The sequence below is a fragment of the Pediculus humanus genome, genomic scaffold (genome assembly GCF_000006295.1).
Source record: "Pediculus humanus corporis 1103172107761 genomic scaffold, whole genome shotgun sequence".
Classification (NCBI taxonomy): domain Eukaryota; kingdom Metazoa; phylum Arthropoda; class Insecta; order Psocodea; family Pediculidae; genus Pediculus; species Pediculus humanus.
Genome location: NW_002987359.1, coordinates 55146 through 74627, shown reverse-complemented (window position 1 = coordinate 74627; position 19482 = coordinate 55146). Strand labels below are relative to the sequence as shown.

The window sequence follows — 19482 nt, the reverse complement described above, 5'->3', positions numbered from 1 at the left end:
CAGAGTTCTTAACTACCTTATAAGTATCTACCTTTACCGTAAATCTTTGTAATTTATTTAATACATTCGTAAAACCTAAACTTGAATTTTAATACAATAATATAACCTACTACATTATTATTATTTGTTTTACTTATTTTTTAATTTAAGTTTCCAATTTCAAGTATTATTCAATATATACACAAAATTTTATGTTTTAAACTACGTAAACTTAATCTTAACAAATAATAATACTTATATTTATAAATATATATATTTCAAAAAAATAAACTACCAAAAGTTTAAGAAACAAGATACAATTGTAAACAATTAGCTTAGATTGAAATTTACAATTATTTGTTTCGTTTAAATATATGTAAATTTAGTTTTCATAAATTTCATTTATGAAAACTTCCTATTAATTAGGATTTTTATAATTTGTTACCGTATTTCGTTGCCAACCTTTTTACAAGTTATGTACTTAGCTTATGGAAAGGAAAAAAAAAAAATTTCCTTCTAACGATTATTAATCATTAAGGATTTACAAGAAGGCAGTGAAATTAAAAAAAAAAACAATAAACATAATAATAACAATAATATGTCAAAGTAAATTTGAAATGTTCGCATTTCAGTTATTTTACAATATTTTGTAAAATTACATTTGTTATAAATTGTACAATATTTTATTTTATTAAATAAAGATATAATTATGTATTTAAACTTTTAAAGTCCTTTGCATGTATAAATTTTGAACTTGTAACAAACGTTTTTAACATTTGTTGTTATTTTAAAATTTAATTTTTTTTAATTTTATAAATTCCTAATAAACATTTATTTATAATTTTTTTTGACATCTGCGTTAACAAATAAATATTATATATTTATATGGAAGAAAAGTGGAGTATGGATTTTAAAAAGCTTAGAAAGGTACCTAATACTACTAGTTTTTTTTTTTTTTTTTTTCTAAACTAGAATAAAAAAAACTAAAAATTTCTTTATAATTCCTTAATGCTTTTAGAGTTCTTCGAAAAAGTTTATGAAAGGTGGTTTAAGTTTTTTTCTCAGTCCCAGAGATGATTCCAAAGAAAGTAATGTAGGAGCTTCAGGCAGTCACACAGATTTAATGTTTAGTAGAAAAAAAATAAGTGAATGGAATATTGAAAATGTGAAACCTGATAAGTAAGTGTAATATCTATATACTTTATAAAATAAAATTAATATTATTTATTTATTATTTTCCTTTGTTTTAGTAAAAGTGACACTGAGGATAATAAAAAAGACTACATTGATGGTATGGAAAAAAAAAATTACATCCATAATATTATTAAAATTATTTCTAAAATTTAATTTAATTACTTTAAGTTTCTTATTGTACAAGAACTGATTACTTATTTTTTATATGAAAACATGAACAATTATTTTTTTTTTTTTTTTTTAGATATTCCAGTAATACCAAGTATAGATGACTTATGTGACGATGGGTTAACTTATGAAATAGCAAAAGCTCCTTTGTAAGTATTTTTAATTTTACTACTGCTAAATTCACAAATTGATATTATTATTAATAATTAATTTGTATTGTTTTAGAGTTGGAGTTAAAAATATAGCTACCTATAAGGATTTAGAAAATGATATTTTACAACATTCAGCTTTTGCAAATTTCGAAGAAGTCAATTTTAGATTATTGATAAAACTTTTGCATCCTGAATCTTATTTGAATGAACCTGATGTAGCCTGGACAAGAGATGGTTTATTATATGAATTATTTAGTAAAATCAATGGGAGAAAATTATCAGACTAAGTAAATTTTTTTTTTTTAAATAAACAATATTAAAATAGGGTATATATTTATGTATCGAAATCGATGTAGTAAAAAAAAAAAAAAATTAAGCATTTTCACAATATCACTGCTATTTAAACTTTACACAACAGAAACCAACAAACAATGGAATTCATATTGAAATATTATTTTACTGAATTTTTTATTTATTTATTGTAGTCATCTCATAACATTCTAAATAAATTATACTTGATTAAATTAAAGTTAATTACAACTGTTTTTTTTTTTTTAAACTATTCGTCACCGTCAGGAATATGATTATCCAATCCGACCTCTTCATTAATTATTTCTAACTGTTCATTATTTTTTTTAGGTTGATGAGTTGTTTCATCGAGTGATGATTTCGTTTCGAAAAATGTTTTCTGGTTACTTTCTTTTGATTTAAAAGAAATTTCCGATTCAAATTTATTTTTATAATGTTCGGTGGTTCCGAGTTCTTCTTTCGGGTCGTAAAGACCATTCTCGTCGACTTTTGTTAAAAAGTAACAAATTTCTTTCGTTTCGACAACCAGAATATATTGGCAAACTTTGGGTTCGAGAAGATACAACGAAACTCCACCATCATTATATTTTCCATTCAGACATTTTAATTTAACCTAAAACGCGTTTTATTTATTTATTTCTTGTGGTTCTTCTATGTTTTATCCGTGTTTGTATTTATATGATCACCACATATTAAATTTTTATTATAACAATCACTAAACATTATAATTTACATGTTGGACAATCTCTGCATGTGTATTTCTCATTACTTTAATATCAGGTTCAATCATGTAACTCTCCTTTACTTGTAAAATTAGTAAAACTATGTAAATTAAAAATAACTCACCTCAGTTTGCCTTGCTTTACCAGTCATTCCACAAATAGTACCTCCACTATAAAAATGAGAAACATGTTTTCTAACCGACAATGGCTCCGGTCTTTTATGAGGATTTGCATTTAACCATTCTAAATGTGCAGATTTGACAAAATTACCTAAATTCATAACAGTCTTTGACCCATCTTTTTCAATGTGGTATTGAATTATATATTTGCCATGACAAAATTCGTATTTCCACCATCCGAAATCCTTTAAAAATTTCATTATTATTATTATTATTACTTAAAAATTTTTTTCTAAATGTGAAAAAATCTGAAAGTACATACGCCTTGAATACAATCTGGCCCAGATAAAATGACGTTTGATGACATATCTACTAATGGCGGTACAGGTTCTGTAGTGATTGGCGTAACAACTGAGGTTTGAGTTTCAACTTCGTTATCCGCATCGATGGGATGAATTTCAACTCTTAATTGTGACAAATCCTGTGGAGACAAAAAAAAAAAAAAAAAAAATTAATTTCAATTTTTTTTTTTTTTGTAATAAATATAACGAAATTTGACGATTTGATACTGCATAGTTTTGTGTATAATTAAAATATTTTTTTAAAACAATTCTTTCTGAGAAAAATGTATGGAAAAATTTTAAAAAATTAAAAACAGATTTATTTCAATCGTTTAAAATTTTTTCAAGACTCATTGCTAAATCTAAGTACAAAAACTGACACACAATTCCTAAATTTTGTTGTCTTATAACAAAAAAAGTTTTTAAAAAAAAAACATCAAAAATATTTAGTCACATCATTATTATTATTATTTTTAAAAGTATAAGATAAAATTTAATTTTTAGTCACAGGACAAAAAGACCCCCCCTCACATAAGTTGAAAAGATTCACTTACAAATATATGTATGTATAGTCGATGAGGAATTTAAACGAGATAAATCATAATGATAATTGGAAAAGAAAAAAATTAACAAACCTCTTCTGCACCTTTGTCAACTGAGAACACTGCGAGGACACTTTTTATCTTTTCATCCTACAAACAATGAGTCTTGTGTAAAGAAATAAACTGACACTGTAATTTTAAATAAAGAGCATTAAATGCACTTTCTACAAACGTCCTGTTTTGGCAAATAACTCAATAAATTATTATTATAAATATAACATATTACTTAAACCTTCTTTTTTTTTTTAACCACCTGTTAGTTTTTTTATAATAAATTTAGTTTAAAACACTCCATATAACTAATTAACTAAAAATGCTTTTCAAATATGTAATAATTTTATAAAATATTCCATTTATGATATGCAGTCGTCAAAAATTCATAATTATTGACTTACATTTCACAATTTAAACATCTCACATTGTGATTCAATTATTTTGTAAACTTTTTCACGAACTAACTTATTAAAATAAACTAATTTACTATCATATTTACAAAAAAAAATTTGAAATAATATTAAATTATTATATTATATGCAAAAAAAAAAAAAAATTGTAACTACTAATAAAATTAAAATTAAATAAAAAGTAATATGCAATACAATTTAATGAAATATTTACCAAACCAGAACATTCAAAACAAACTTAATTATCAAAAATAATTTATATATTTTAATGTGAAATCAAATATATAAAAAAAAAAAAAATAAGGATAATTTTGAATAGTAAATTTTAACCAATGTTTTTTAAATAAAACTGTATAAATTTCAAACTCACATTTGCCTTTTGATGTTTCAATTTTAAACTTTCTGCTTCCAACTGTAATAAATTTTTAGGTTTTTTAGGCGAATCCCCTATCGGAAGGCAATTTATTGAATGTTCACCAGTTTCTTGAGGTCTAAAAAATTAAACATTTCTTTGAATGATAAAAATAAATTCATATTTTGCTTTTGAAACAAAAAAAAAATTAATATATATCCAACATACCTGTATTTCGGATGATCACATAAAAGGGGAGATAAAACTATGATTTCATATTCACAAATGGATGTTTCTTTTAATGAATATATTTCATGTTTTCCATGAATGTAACAAATATATAAAACTTTGGTTTGTCTAGGTTTTGAATTTAAATCACAAAGTGTCCCATCGCTCATGTTTAATTGTAAATAAGGCATATTTAAGCCATCTATTTTTTTAATCGGAACATGGTCTGTAGATTTAGAAATTTCATCTGCTAACTGTTGTCCTACAATTATTTAAATATATGTTAACTTCTGCAACAATTTTTAAACCACATTCATTATTTTTTTATTATTATTATTATTATTATTATGTAAAATTAAACTATTTTAGAAATAAAACAAATTATGGTATTCTTTACTATCATAGAGTACTTTTATTTATTATTATCTTTCAAAAATGTTTAACTTAAGTCACATTTTAAAATAAGTAGTTAATAATCATTATTTTAAATGTTGTAATTTAAAATTAAGAAATTTTCATTAAAAAACTACAACATTTAGTAATAAAATGATAAAAATTTATAAAATAACAAAATTAGGTTTTACTCACTCAAGTTTTGCTGTCGAGTAGCATCCCACATTCCAAGATAATATTCTTGAAGTTTTACAGTTTTGCCTTCTCTTTCTTCATGATACTGCCTGATATATTTTCCATGACAAAGTTCATATGTCCAATATGCTTCCAACTAAAATTTATATTACTTTACTTCAAATAAATATTAAAATGATAATAATAACTTTCACATTAACTGTAACAGTACACAAAAAAAAAAAAAGAAAATTTGCATCTATAAATAAAATATTAAATATAATTTACCCTGTGAGAACAGGAGGATTGTTTGAATAAAACTGACAATAAATCTAAAGGATTAGGACCAAAATATTTTTCATTGTGATTTTTTTCTTTTTCTTGTAGCTGCGGAATTTGACATCTATATTTTTCTTTATTTTCAGTCGTAACTGTCATTTGAAATTGATCAGAAAAGTCCTAAATAAAAGTTGACGTTTTAAATTAAAACAAGTTTTTATAACAATTTTAAATAAAAATAAATATTTTATTATTACTAAAATATCATTCGTGACATCATCTTTTCCAGGCCAATTAATTTTAAATAAAATACTATCATCGAAACCTTTTAAATTTGGGTCTATCGTTTCTAAACCCATTACATGAAAAACTGACAAAAGCAGTAAATAACTAGTTATAAATTTTAATTTCATTTTGCTAATAAATATTAATTTCACATGACTACATGAGTTAAATTTATTTTAAAAATAATGGGCCTAATACTTGACACATTAAATAATTATCAAGTAAGAACCATAGAGTAAATATACTTAGCACCATAGGCATTAATTTAAATAATAATAAAATGTCGTTATTTTGAATATTATTGTAAAAAACTCAAATTCCACTTTTTTTTTTTTTTAAATGATTTACCTTGAATATCACATAACTTTTATTCAAATTAAAAAAATTGTTAACTTTACCAAATTTATTATCAATCATTCATTATAATCAAAGAAATATTTTATAACTTGTAATTGTTTACAGTTACATTATTAAAATTTAATTAAGCTCATTCATAAATTTTTATTTCTGTTACTACTAATCAAATTATATTATAAAATCTAAATATAAATTACTTAACTATTATCCAAGTTGCACACAAAATTAAATTGATTGCGAATTCAAAACTGTTATTGTAATATTAATAATAAAAGAATTCGACGTTTAGTATATCATTCAACGGATTAATAATGGCGCCAAATGAAAAAATATAACAATAATTAAATGAAGATGAGTTTTTATTTTTTTTTTAAATTCATAATGTCTATTAAAAATAATAAATTAATAATCTTTTTACGTTATAAAAATTTAAAAATTTACTCAGAAAGAAACAAAAAATCTTAAAATAAAGCTCGTGCCTCGGTGTAAACTTTAACACTGTCATTTTTGGCTTGAAAAAATAATTAATAAATATTACAATTTAAAATTTATTATTATTATTATTATTATTATTATTTGTTTTTTAATCCTGGGAGTTTACGTCGATGAAATTGAGTTTTATAAAACTATTTACATGTTAATTTATTAATTATTTAGATTTTATTAGATTTCTATTGAAAGTGTGTCCATAGAAGTAAATGAACGTTTGGTTTCTTGTTATGGGAAGGAGAAAATTGATTTGGTGTCAACACCATATCTGTATTTCTGGCAGACAAACTTCGGTAACCCCTTCCCACCAAAATTATTTCATTTCTGTTACAATTATCATCGTTAAGTGCAATCAAAGGTGATATGAATCGAACTTCTTCTTCAAAAGGTCGAAACACCATTAGAGGATACAAACATAATCTTTCCGCCACAATCACGCATCCCCAAGTCGTACCAACATAAACAAAATTTTGAAATATTGAAACGGCGGACACTTGACACTTTTCCGCAAGATCTTCTATTGTCAGAGGTTTTAAACTTTCTGAACAGGGAACAAGTTTGGTACAATCTAAAGTCGCCGTTATTTCCCTGGTTTCAGTATCCCATTGATAAACGACGCAACCTGGATATACGTATGAACACACTCCAAAACTTTGAGAAGAAACTACCTCTACTCTATCGATTTTCTCAATTATTGGGTTATAATGATTGACGCAATCGTGACCGGTAACAATCTCTTCTCTGATTGTGAAAATAGATATATAACCGGAAGCTTCTCCAACCCATACCTCACAAGCGTGAGTATCGGTTTGAATATGAGCTAATGAAAATAAATTTTCACTGCTACCCAGTTCGGTCATTACAAAACTACCTTCCGCCATTGTTGCACTAGAGGGTGAAACATCGCTTCTAACCAAAAATAACCTCCCGTTACTCAGTCCTATAGCTACCCTATTTAATTCCGCGAGAAACAAAATGGCCACGATTGGAGCATCTCCCAATTCGTATTTCCAAATATTAGTAAAATTTTTCTTTTGGTAAGCATAAACAACACCTTTTGAATCTCCGATCCAAATTTCTTCGTTAATAATATTTAAAGCTGTTGCTGGTGTGCTCAACGGCACCGTACCATAAATATCCCAACCGCATTGAGAAGTTGTGAGTAAATCCAAGCGTGAATCTCCGGCAACCCAAAACTCCCCGTGATAAATATTATCATCTGCATTTATAATTATTTTCGAAACAGCAGCATTGACTTTTTCTAAGTAGTCTAAAGCAACGCAATCATATAATTGTATAAATTCAGGAGAAGAAGCAATGGAAACAATTTGACTAGCGGAGGGTCGGTCTGTGGGTCTCTGCGCCCAACATAATACCATTAAATCCAAAATACCACTGGGGTATAATGTTTCGTGGGATGTTAAAGGAGGTCTGCCTCCTTCTAAAATGCACTCTTTAACAGATTCGTAACCTTCAAAAGGTTGATGAAGAGTAAGTAATTCGTAGATAAACATTCCAAATGAAAAACAATCTACTTTCTCCGTATATTCCTCTTCTCCATTGTATTTCATAATTTCTGGTGCCATAAATCCTTCAGTACCTCCAAAACCTTTGCTGCCAGAAGGCAAAGTCAACCGACTGATTCCATAATCAGCCAATTTTACATGAACCGATGCTGAATTTTTCTAAAACCAAATACATTTTAAATATTATAAAATTTAACTTTGAAAATATTTAGGAGTATTAGGAATAAAATAATGTTACCTGAAAGGGAGAAGGTAAATTCCAAACCAAAACATTTTCCGACTTTAAATCTCTGTAAATAATATGTTGCTGATGAAGGTATTCAATGGCTTTTGCTACTTGAAGAATGATTTCTTGTAAGCTGCTCGATATTAACTTTGCCCCAGATCTTCGGTAATTTTTTAAAACTGCATCCAAAGCTCCTTGGGGAGCTAAATCTAGTATTAAAGCCAAAGGACGGGGGCAAACTCCAATAAGAGGTATAATATTTGAATGACGCAGGTTAAGTAAAATATTTAGTTCCTGACGTGCTGTGCAATAAGCTTTACAAGCATATTGCAATGGATCTCGGTCCCATTTACTTAAAGCTACTTTAAAAGCCATAATTGCTGAGTGCCTGGCATTTACACCAGGCTGCACCGGTTGTAACATTTTTAAGGCCACGTCAGCTTCTTCTTGGGGTCCGCGGATTTTACACGTACCTTTAAAAACAAAACCAAAAGCTCCCCTACCCAATAAAGACCCCTTATTTATATTTTCACTTTTGATTAAATGCTTTTCCCCCAAATCTAAAAATATAACATCGGGAGCTATGTTCGCTAAATTTGTTTCTCCGTGAGATGGACACAACACAAAATTGCTTTTGCAAGCTGCTAAAATGCATTCCTCAACCATCCAACTGAATACCGGAACACTTTCGTTTTTGAAAACTTCTTCACCTATATCCGGATGATCATCCATGGATGGTTTTCTACTAGAAGAGAAACTTTCGGCTCCTACGCCTGAGTCTACATCAGAGGTCATGCTTTCCTGCGAACGCCATTTTTTGCGAATATCCAAATCATTTTCAATACACTCATCAACGTTTTGATATATTTCATTGTAATTACTAGTAAATTTTTCGTTGTTCTCTGACCAACACCTCGGACAAGGTATTAAACGCGTCACTAAAAATTTTCCCTCTGATGTATGCACAAATCTTGTTCCCAAAGTCGGATACCAATCTTCCAGTAGAATGTCAATGTGATCCACAGTTAAGGCCAATAGTTTAGCCACATGTTCTGGATTGGGATGTAAATTTACAATTTGCGTGTTATCGATTCCTTTAATTTGTTTAACAATAACGGAATCGAAAGGAAAATTAATTTCTAAAATTGAAGAATTAGAGAGATCCATGTCCAGCCACGATCCTTCCTGTTGAAGACGAAACTTAAAATTTCTATTATCATTAGTAACCGATTTGGATCCCGGTAATATTTCTTTCATTTTAAATAAAGTAATAGAACCGTATTGCAAAGACATTCCTGTTTGCCATAGTATCCATTCTGTGCGAATGTCCAACCACTTGGCCAATCGGAAATCTGTTTTCATTTCTTTAGGCATCGAAAAATAACCTCGAACTATTTCAATAATGGCATCATCTGCCAACATCCGAGTAATTAAACGAGACCAAAATCCAGAAGGAAAGTAACTCATAAACAGGAATCTACAAATCGTCTTTTCTGGATGACGCTCTACTATGATTTCAAATTCAGGCGTGATTTCTTTTTGAGTATCATCTCTTCCTGGAGATACCAAGTGAGAAGAGTCTTGCACATGAGGAAAAGTTCGATCTCCGATCGTTGAATACAAAGAACTTCCTACTAAAGTAGAAGAAGTTGAAACTGTCAATTTTTTTGCTCTCACCGCCCATCCTCTTGATCTGACAGGAATCTATTTAAAAAGAAAAAAAAAAAATAGGTATAATGCAAATATTAATAAAGCCCGCAATCAATAATTAAAAAAGTGGATAGTTATATAGTCCACTTATATAGGAATTTTAAGTAAAATTATATTAATTTAAAATATCTTACTTTTACTCTAACTGCGGAAGAAAAGGGAGTGTTGAAATCCTCTTCAGAAGGCAACAAAGAAGGAATGAGCAAAGAACAATTGTCCCATGTTAAAGCAACTTCAAATTTATTGAGAAGACTGACTATGTAGCTCCTGGTATCTGTACTGCTCACGCTCGATGATTTAAAGATATGTTTTAAATCGGACAATTTCATAATTCCTAAATAAATTTAAAACAAGAGTTTTTCTCATATTTCTCAACGTTCTCACATTATAATTCCTCTCATTTTATTATTACCTGTTCTGGCAAAAGGATTAATTTCACGTATGGTCACCACGTGAGCAAGCATATCACAAAGCCATTGAGGATCCAAAAAATATAAATTTCTTAACGTTGAATCTTCATAATGAAGTAAGACACCTTGATATAAAAAAAATCAAATTAATTATTATCAAATTATATTTTCATTATTATTTATTAATACGACGCACCATTTTCATGAAGAAATAAAGTTGCTTGATATAGTTCTGGCCAATCTCTAAAAGATTTATGATATCGATACTGCATTTCCGTTTCGACAACGGTTTTATACTGCTCTGAATTTAAAACGGGATCAGTTCCGTTGGCTCGTCTTTCAGCAGCCAAATGAATAACGACATCTTCAAGAGCGAGATAGCTAGCAGGCACGCGTTGTTCAAGAAGTAATTCTTTACCTCCTGAAAATTATTAAAAAAAAATAACAAAGTGATTTGCTTTCTTTACCGCATTTTTTTTTTTTTTTTGTAACGTTTTTTAAATAAAGAAATTTTTAATTAAAAGCAATACAATACTCTCATACCAAAACTTAAGTTTTCAATAGCATCATTCTGCATAACAGTAAAAGGAGGTTAGTTCTAACAATTTTAAACGGACCTAAAATATGCAATATTACTACTAAATATCTAAGTAAACGTTTTAGAATTTATTTCAAAAAGAAAAATTACTAAAAAAAAATTTTTTTTTTCGTAAAAAAATAATTAAGCACAATAAAATAATTTTTTTTAAATAAATAAATAAATAAAAAAGTACCTGGATGCTTTAAGCTGTAAACGGTGTCATATATAAGATTACATAAATATTTAATATTATGTCGATTCCTGCAACTGACTTCAACTGTATCTAGTACACGAGGCAACCCGCATTTTTCGGCGTCCACTATATTAATAAACCTGAAATATTAAAAAATTACATTAGCGACAAAATAAAAAAATAAAATCAAAATAATAAAATATTTAATAAAATCAAAAATCGTACTTATTACGAATAATTTGCTGTAAATCTTCACTCAGATGTAAAAGACTTTTTTCGATCATTTCATCGTAATGAGTTCCAACGATCAACACTGGAGAATTTGGTGCTCGAGCTTGTATATTAACCAACCACTGTCTAATTTCCCTTATTCCCTTTTTCCCGTCCGATATTTTCCAAACGACAAGGTACAAACTTCTTTTCGATAAAAAATACTGATGAGTAGCGTAATATTCTTTCTGACCGCCAAAATCCCAAGTCCTGTCGAGTTTAATGGTTTTTATTCAAAAAAAATTTAATTTGAATAAAAGGAACAAAGAATAACGTTAAAATTTTACTACCTGAATATCACGGGACCTTTAGATTGAGTTTTCCCTTTTTTATCGTATACCCAAACGCCAATATCGACTCCCACGGTTGACATATTCACGCCTCTAAAATTTTTCGCATTGATGTTTTTACTACCCATTCTTTTCACCCAATGATCGTGAGGTTTCCTTTTATAACTTAATCCTTCCTGACGTAATTGTTCTAAAAGGCTCGTTTTTCCTATACCCTAAAATTTTAAAAACCGTTTTTTAATTTCATCAATCTGGATATTAATTAGGTTTTTTTTTTACTTATTGCTTACCTGCACTCCGACAATCATCAATTTTATACGCGCATAAGGACGTGCGTCTTCCAAAATACTTTTCAAGTATCCAATCACGTCCATTGTTTTGTACTTTTTGGACTCGATCATTGATCTTAATGGCTCTTGTAAATTACATCCAGCCGTGTTCAAATTCCACAATCTTGATAATAAACCCATTTGAGGTGGTAACTCGGTAATTTCAACGTTTCCACTTATATTTAGAACCGAGAGGTTTGTCAGTTCGTGAATATTATGCGAAATTTCTTTTAATAAATTATTACTTAAATCTAACATGCTTAAACATGGAAATAAAAATTTATTTTTTATATTTCCACAAACGCCAACCGTTTCCTAAAATAAAAAAAAAAATTATAATTGAATTCCAATTTAAAATCAATTAACATGATTTTTTTTTTTGGTTTACAATTAAAGTTTAAAAGCAATTTTTTGAAATTCTATGTACGATACCTGACATTTTAAATTTATATAATAAAATTAAATATTAAAATTTGAAAATACAAAAAAATTTATTTACCCAATGCCCATCTTCACTGTCGCTGAAATCTTTTTCCGAGGTCAAACAAATTTTTTCTAAATTATTATTGGCCAGAATAAGAGTTCTCAAATTATCCAATTTTAAATGCCTCCTGTGAGGACATAAATTATTCATTAATCGATGACCGGTACTATTATGAGAGTTCGAAATTAATTTGGTTCCTTTGAAAGACTCATTGGAAAAACACATGTTGTACGATTCTTCTTCGGATTCCGATAAATTTAAATCGAACCAATTCGAAATGCAATTATTCGATAAATCCAATTGTTTTAGTGAGTATGGAAATGATATAATGTGTCCCATTGATTTTAACCTAAAAATTTCAATTTGTAATAATAATAGTAGTAAAAAATTTACTTAAAAAGAAATTGACGTCTTTAAAACATAAATGGTACCTATTGTAGGACATGTTAAGTTTCAATAAATTGACTGCTATGCAAGCTAACATAGGAGGAACGGAATCGAATGAATTATGTGCCAAATTTAAGGAGGTCAACTGAGAACAATTTTGCTCGCATTCTTCTGTTATAATTCGCTCTGTAATATTTACCGCTGAATTCCAAATGTTGGCATGTTTTAATTCTTTCATGCTATAAAAATACAATACTGATATTAATATTAAAATAAAATGCAATTCTAAATTTCAACTATAAATACAAATATATAAATATATAAATATATAAATATATATAAATACAATATAAATACTCGGTTTTACTTACACGATGGATTTACCATAAAAAATGTTTTCGTTATAGTTGGTATTTTTCTTTTCGAAAACATCGCAAGGAACAAATTTTTCGGTGGATTTTGAATCTGGTAGATTTTTAGTCTGTAAATTTGTGAACAAAAAAATAATTTTTTAAAATTAATTCGAATTAGTAATGGTAAAAAAAATAATTTTAAAAATGAATGTAAAATTGACCTTGGAAGAAGAATCAAATTTTAATCCAGATAAATTAATATTTGAAGGTAGATCTTTGAGCAAATTCAAAGAAACATTCAATTCTTTCAGTTGGGGAGCCGTCCACATATTGGCAGGCATTTTTTGTAATTTATTATTTGATAAATCTAATGACGTCAATGATGAGAGAGTGAAAATTTGCTCGGGAACAGTTTCTAATCGATTATTTTGACAACATATTTCTTCAATTACTGGAAGATTGTATTTAGTTTTTTTTGCGCCGGGAGATTCTTTAACAACATAATCATCTCCGGGTAACTTTTCTAATTTGTTCTGAGATAAATTAAGATACCTGTTAAAACAAAACAGAATTTTATAATAACAAAATAATCATTTTTATTTTTTCTAAAAGCATGCATCTCAACGTACCTCAAACTAGGTAGTTGAAAAACTGAAAGAGGTAAAGTAGTTAAAGCGTTATTGCTTAAATCGAGTCGCGTAATTGCAAAGAGTACAACATCTAAATTTTTTGGATTAAGCTTCAATTTTGGATTAATATGTAGTGCTGCTTCTACCTACAATAATAAAATAAATATGAACGTGAAATTTTTCCATCAAAATTCAAAAAAAAAAAATTGAATACTTTTTTACTAATGATTATAGATTTGTGTTATTAATCTTACCAGCCAAATCAATTTGACTTCGGTAAGGTGACATTTAGTTCCATGCCAATTTATCATTACCGGGGTATTAGGAAAAACAGAACTATAAGTGAGAGTAGCAGATGAGACAAGACCTTGATTTGGTAATTGTTCAGTCATTGCTTTCTTGTTTAATTTATAATCCGGATCAGGATATGCCTGTAATAATAAATCTAAAATATTTAATAGTTTTGTTTAATTATTAAATCATTAATTTATACTTACATTGAAAATTGAACAATTGTTCTATTTAATTTTTTTAGTAACTTAATTGCAACTTGTAAATCTGTCTTATGACTTACCCTTATTGCGAGCAATTTCGACATTAACGTGTCGTCCTTATTATCAACAGCAATTTTTAAAGCTGTTGAATTTTCATCTCTTGCTCCATGTTTCAATAGCGCATCTATTAAAATAATATCTCTTTTCTTACAAGCTTCTTCCAAACAACTATTACTTATATTTTCATCATCTCTAATTCTGGATGTCTGTAAACGTGAAAATTAAAAATTAAAAAAAAAAATTTATATTTAAATTATTACTCACTAAAATTTACTAACCCTCAATGTTGAAAGATTTGGATCAGCTCCTGATTTGAGTAATAGCAGAGAAATTTCTCGATGTTTATTTTTTATAGCAACATGTAATGCAGTGTCAAAAGCATCGGAACAATAGCTATCGAGAATAATAGGATTAATAAATTTTTCCGTTTCTTTTTTCCTGTCGAACTTTAAAAAAAAAAAAAAAAAAAATTAGTTTTCCTGTTCATTGCAAAGTCCATGTACTATTTCAAATAAATAAATTTAAAATGATTTACTTCAAATTTACTTTGCAGATTCAATCGATACATAATATTTTGAATCCCTCCAGAAATTCTTTTTTTATTTAAGGTTTCTAAATTTTTTTCATTTTCAGAACACGATTTCTGATTTTTTTTTTTTATTTTCACAGCTTTAATTTTAAATTTTAGTAAAGCTTCTACCATTGGATAATTTCCCAAGAGACTAGCTAAATATAATACTGTTTGTCCGTTCGCATCTTTCATGTTAATATCAAAGGGCATTTCATATTCCCATTCACCACTTATATCACTAAAAATAAAAAAAAATATTAATAAAATCCAAATTAAAAAATTGGTCATATTTTACAAATCGCTAACCAATATTTGACTAGAAATTCTTGAGGATAATCAAAGTTTAACAATAGCTCCAAAACTTTGACATGACCACCAATACAAGCGGCATGTATAGGCAGCCATTTTTCTACAGTCCAATGATTGGCCAAAGCAGGAAATTTTTTTAATAAAATTTCAGCACACTCGGTGTAACCATTATAACAGGCAATATACAAAGGAGAATATTTAGTGACAGGATGATATCTTCCATCAGCCCCATGCTCCAGTAATAGTGTAATTAAATCCTTATGGTTGACTTCAGTACATCTGGTAAAACAATCAAGTTTCGATAACACAAATTCTTACAAAAGTTAATCTATGGAAGCTTATTCGTTTGTGAAATTCAGAAAATTTAAAAAGATAATTCTCTCGATTAATTTTTACTCACAAATATAGTAGAGTATTAGATCCATTAGGAGCAAAATTGGTTATTTCTTTTAAATCTAAATCTGTATCTTTAAGTAATGATTTAACTTTGTCAAGATCTTTTGACAAGCATGCTTCTCTCAATAACATGTGTAATTGTATTTTGTATTCTTCTTTTTTATCTAAATAAAAATTATAAAACAAACTTGGACAATTTTCATGAAAATATTGTATTTCTAAAGTAATAAGTACTTTTACATACTAGCTTCTTCTTGTAAAAAAGGAACACATTCTTTTTGTTCACTTCTTTCTGCCAAATCTAATGGTGTCAAACCTAATTTATCTTTGGCAGTCAATTTAGCACCATATTTCAGTAAAAGTTTAACGTTCTTCATGTGACCACATTCGGCACTAATGTGTAGTGCAGTCTGAAAATATTTCACTACATTACTTTTACACATTAAAAAATGTAATTCGAATCAATGAAATTAAAATATTTAAGTGAAACTACAAAAACTATTAATGATCAATTAAAATGTAACAATTTTTAGAATAACTTAAAAAAAAAAAAAAAAAAAAAACCAATTACCTTACCCTCAGTTCTCCTTTTGAACCTGATGGAATGTCAGGGTTGGCTGTAATTTCAATGAAAATTTTTACAATTGATTAAAATTAAATTCTTAAGTGTAACATTAATTGAATTTTCCTTTTAAATTAAAAGTAGTGCATACCTCCAGATTTTAATAAAACTTCAAGGCATTTAGAATTTTCTGTAAGTGCAGCTGCATGCAAGGGAGTTCTTCCCCAAGAATCTTTACTATTTAAGTGACCCTTTTGTTCACCCTTTAACAAATCTTCCAAAAGTTCATAATTATCCCATAAAGCAGCCTGTAAATTTATTAATTAAACTTATAAGAACTGTTTTTAAATTCGTAACAATATTTATTATTACATAAAAAGCCACTAAAATCATTGAGCCATTCAACCCAGTTTTTCGTCCGGAATATTTTATTTATTTAAACGTTAAAAGATAAGTTTATTCTTTTTAAAAAAAAAAATCAATTTAAATTTAATTTATAAAAATAATAGAATAAAAAACCTTTTTGATTGGAAATTAAAAATGTTACCTGATGTAAAAGCTTTCCAGGAAAATCATCCTCTGTAGTGCTGTCTTCCTCCATTTTTCAATTACCTTACGAAAATCATTTAACCTTTTTTTTTATATAACAAATTTCTACAAGCACTTAATATTTAACTTCATTTATGCTATTATAAATGTGTTATTAATCAGTATTTAAGTTAATTCATATCGAAAAAAGAAAAATTTACTTTTTTTCTTTGCAATTTTGATTAAATTAAACGTTTAACTAAAAATAATAATGATTTTACTTTAACAAAATGATAATACATGTAAAAAAAAAAAAAAAATAATCAAAATTTAAAATTAATTTCAGACTAAAAGCACTCTCCGTTTGTTCCAGAACGGTTTTTATTGTTTAATGACACTTTTTTTTTTTTTTTAGTCATACAATAATGAATTCGTTTTTTTTTTTTTTTTTTTTTTACATTTTGCAATCTACCCACTTTATAATACAAATAAGTGCATAACATAAACCTTGATTTAAAAAAAAAAAACATTTCGTTTCGACAGAAATAATAATAATACAAGTATAATAATCAATAATAATAATCATTAAGCAACAAATAAAATAATTTTTAATGGGGAAACCTTCAAAATTTTGCTCCGTGATTCACATTCACTAATGCTTAACGATAGAATTTTAATTCTTTTTTTTTTTTTTTTTTACCTCTTTCATTTTATAAATAAAATGACAAATTTTATATCATACTTTATTTTAAAATATATATTAACGGAATCGTGTTAAAAATCATTCTTCGTTGTAATAATATTTGGTTTCAAAAACAAACAAATTGTAAAATTGCTTAAGACATCCTCTGACATTTGAATTTAATAAAAAAAAAAAAAAAATGTAGTTAGTGTCCTTTAAAACAATTAAATCAAAGGATCATCAAAAACTAACCCCTAAACAAACCCCTTATTATTAAATAAACTAAATTTTTTTTTAAATAGTTGTGTCAACTAATTTATTTTAATATTTTATACAATATATATATTAAATTATTGGTCACAACCACTTAACTCTTACAGGGATTTATGTCAATTTATGCAATTTTCTTGTTTTGTTTTTCTTGCTCTCGTACCTCCTACATATTCTTGTTCCTTATCAGTGTTTTCCCTTAAAATGAATCATTGCAAGCTTGATGATAAAAAAGGAAAAATTGCAAAATTTCATAACTTTTCAAAATAAATAGAGAAAGAAACCATTAGGGGGATCACATTGCTTATTAGGCATAAAACCAAAAAAAAAAACAAAAAATTTTTTTCTTTTTTAAGTATAAAATCAAATTTATTTTCTCTTCCTTTTACAAAAAAAAAAAAAAAAAAAAAAAAAAAATTTTACATTTTCCTCTTGAAAAATAACTGTTTCAATCGCAAAAATTTTATAAATAATAATAATAATTTTTGAAAATTTTTCCTTGTTTTTGAATACAAAATCATCACAAAAACGACAAAAAAAAATAATAATAATAATTTTTTTAAAATTATTTCAACATAATTTTTTGTTGAATAAGATAAAAATAAATATAATAATAATAATAATAATAATAATAATAAAATAATTAAATTTAAATTTAAATAATAATAATAATGGCGACCAAAACAGTTATTTTGTACATTTTTTTTTTTTTCTTTTTCCAACTGATACATTTATTATTATTAATTCATTCATTTTATTTATTTAAAAACAATACTGAATAAATAAATTTTGTTTATAAATAAAAAAAAAAAAAAAAAAAAAAATTATTAAATTTTTTTTTTGAAATTGGAAATAATTATTTATGGAAATTTTTTTTTTGTTAATAAAACAGACGGACTAGGACGGACTTTAAAAAAAAAAAAAAAAAAAAACACATACCAGGGTTTTATAAAAACAAAAAAAAATAAACAATTAAAAGAAACGATTTCGATAATAATGATAATAATTTTGAAAAAACATAATTTTTTTTGGTATGTGTAGTACAATTACAAAAATTGTTGTCCGATCCATATTAAAACATTACTTGATATGTTTCATTGCCCAAATTACAATAAATTTTCTATCTCTTTTTCTTTCTCTCTCTCTATCTCTATCTGTTCTTATAAATGTTAACATTTATATTTTCAATTATTATTATTATTATTATTTTATTTTTTTCTGATTGAATTTAACAAAGGACAACACAACTTTGAAACTTTCTGTTGGTCCCCTTTTAAAAAAAAAAAAAAAAAAAAAAAAATTTTTCAATCGTACAACATAATATTAAAAAACCAAAACCAAAAATTTAAAAAAAATTTCTGTAGCAATTTGGGCTCCACTTTTTGTTTTTGTTTTTTTTTTTAGTAGTTTTTTTAGTTAAAAAAGTAGTTTTTTTTTTTAATTTAAAACCGTACAATGTTTGTTGTTGTTCAACTACTTTTATTTATGTTGTTGTTAAATATTTGGTATCAGGTTTTTTTTTTTTTTTTTTTTTAACGTTCAAAAAAAATCTAATAAATAAATAGGCAGAAGTTTTATTAACTTTGAATGATACCGATTAATACAAAAAAAAATAAATAAATAAAAGTTGTTATTAAATGATGGAAAACAATTAAAAAAAAAAAAAAAAAAACTTC

General features: G+C 26.5%; 3 protein-coding genes across 3 annotated transcripts; 1 reads left to right on the top strand and 2 right to left on the bottom strand.

Moving 5' to 3' along the window:
* Positions 1–882: 882 nt before the first annotated feature.
* Positions 883–1780, top strand: Phum_PHUM346140 (uncharacterized protein; the record flags this gene model as incomplete). Its single annotated transcript, XM_002427754.1, has 5 exons — positions 883–906; positions 998–1158; positions 1230–1270; positions 1418–1490; positions 1567–1780. 5 exons carry the CDS (start codon positions 883–885, stop codon positions 1778–1780), a joined length of 513 nt encoding a protein of 170 aa, XP_002427799.1.
* Positions 1781–2052: 272 nt separating this feature from the next.
* On the bottom strand, positions 2053–5829 carry Phum_PHUM346130 (XTP3-transactivated gene B protein precursor, putative; the record flags this gene model as incomplete). The annotated part of the gene is made up of 8 exons (XM_002427753.1): positions 2053–2415; positions 2649–2888; positions 2966–3124; positions 4361–4481; positions 4571–4832; positions 5159–5294; positions 5426–5596; positions 5692–5829. 8 exons carry the CDS (start codon positions 5827–5829, stop codon positions 2053–2055), a joined length of 1590 nt encoding a protein of 529 aa, XP_002427798.1.
* Positions 5830–6729: 900 nt separating this feature from the next.
* On the bottom strand, positions 6730–16927 carry Phum_PHUM346120 (uncharacterized protein; the record flags this gene model as incomplete). The annotated part of the gene is made up of 24 exons (XM_002427752.1): positions 6730–8232; positions 8312–10003; positions 10144–10343; positions 10422–10544; positions 10616–10840; positions 11193–11332; positions 11418–11672; positions 11753–11967; positions 12043–12396; positions 12581–12914; positions 12997–13191; positions 13324–13433; positions 13527–13857; positions 13935–14080; positions 14189–14365; positions 14509–14694; positions 14767–14934; positions 15024–15288; positions 15366–15647; positions 15769–15928; positions 16009–16174; positions 16341–16381; positions 16478–16634; positions 16874–16927. 24 exons carry the CDS (start codon positions 16925–16927, stop codon positions 6730–6732), a joined length of 7479 nt encoding a protein of 2492 aa, XP_002427797.1.
* Between the last annotated feature and the right edge of the window lie 2555 nt (positions 16928–19482).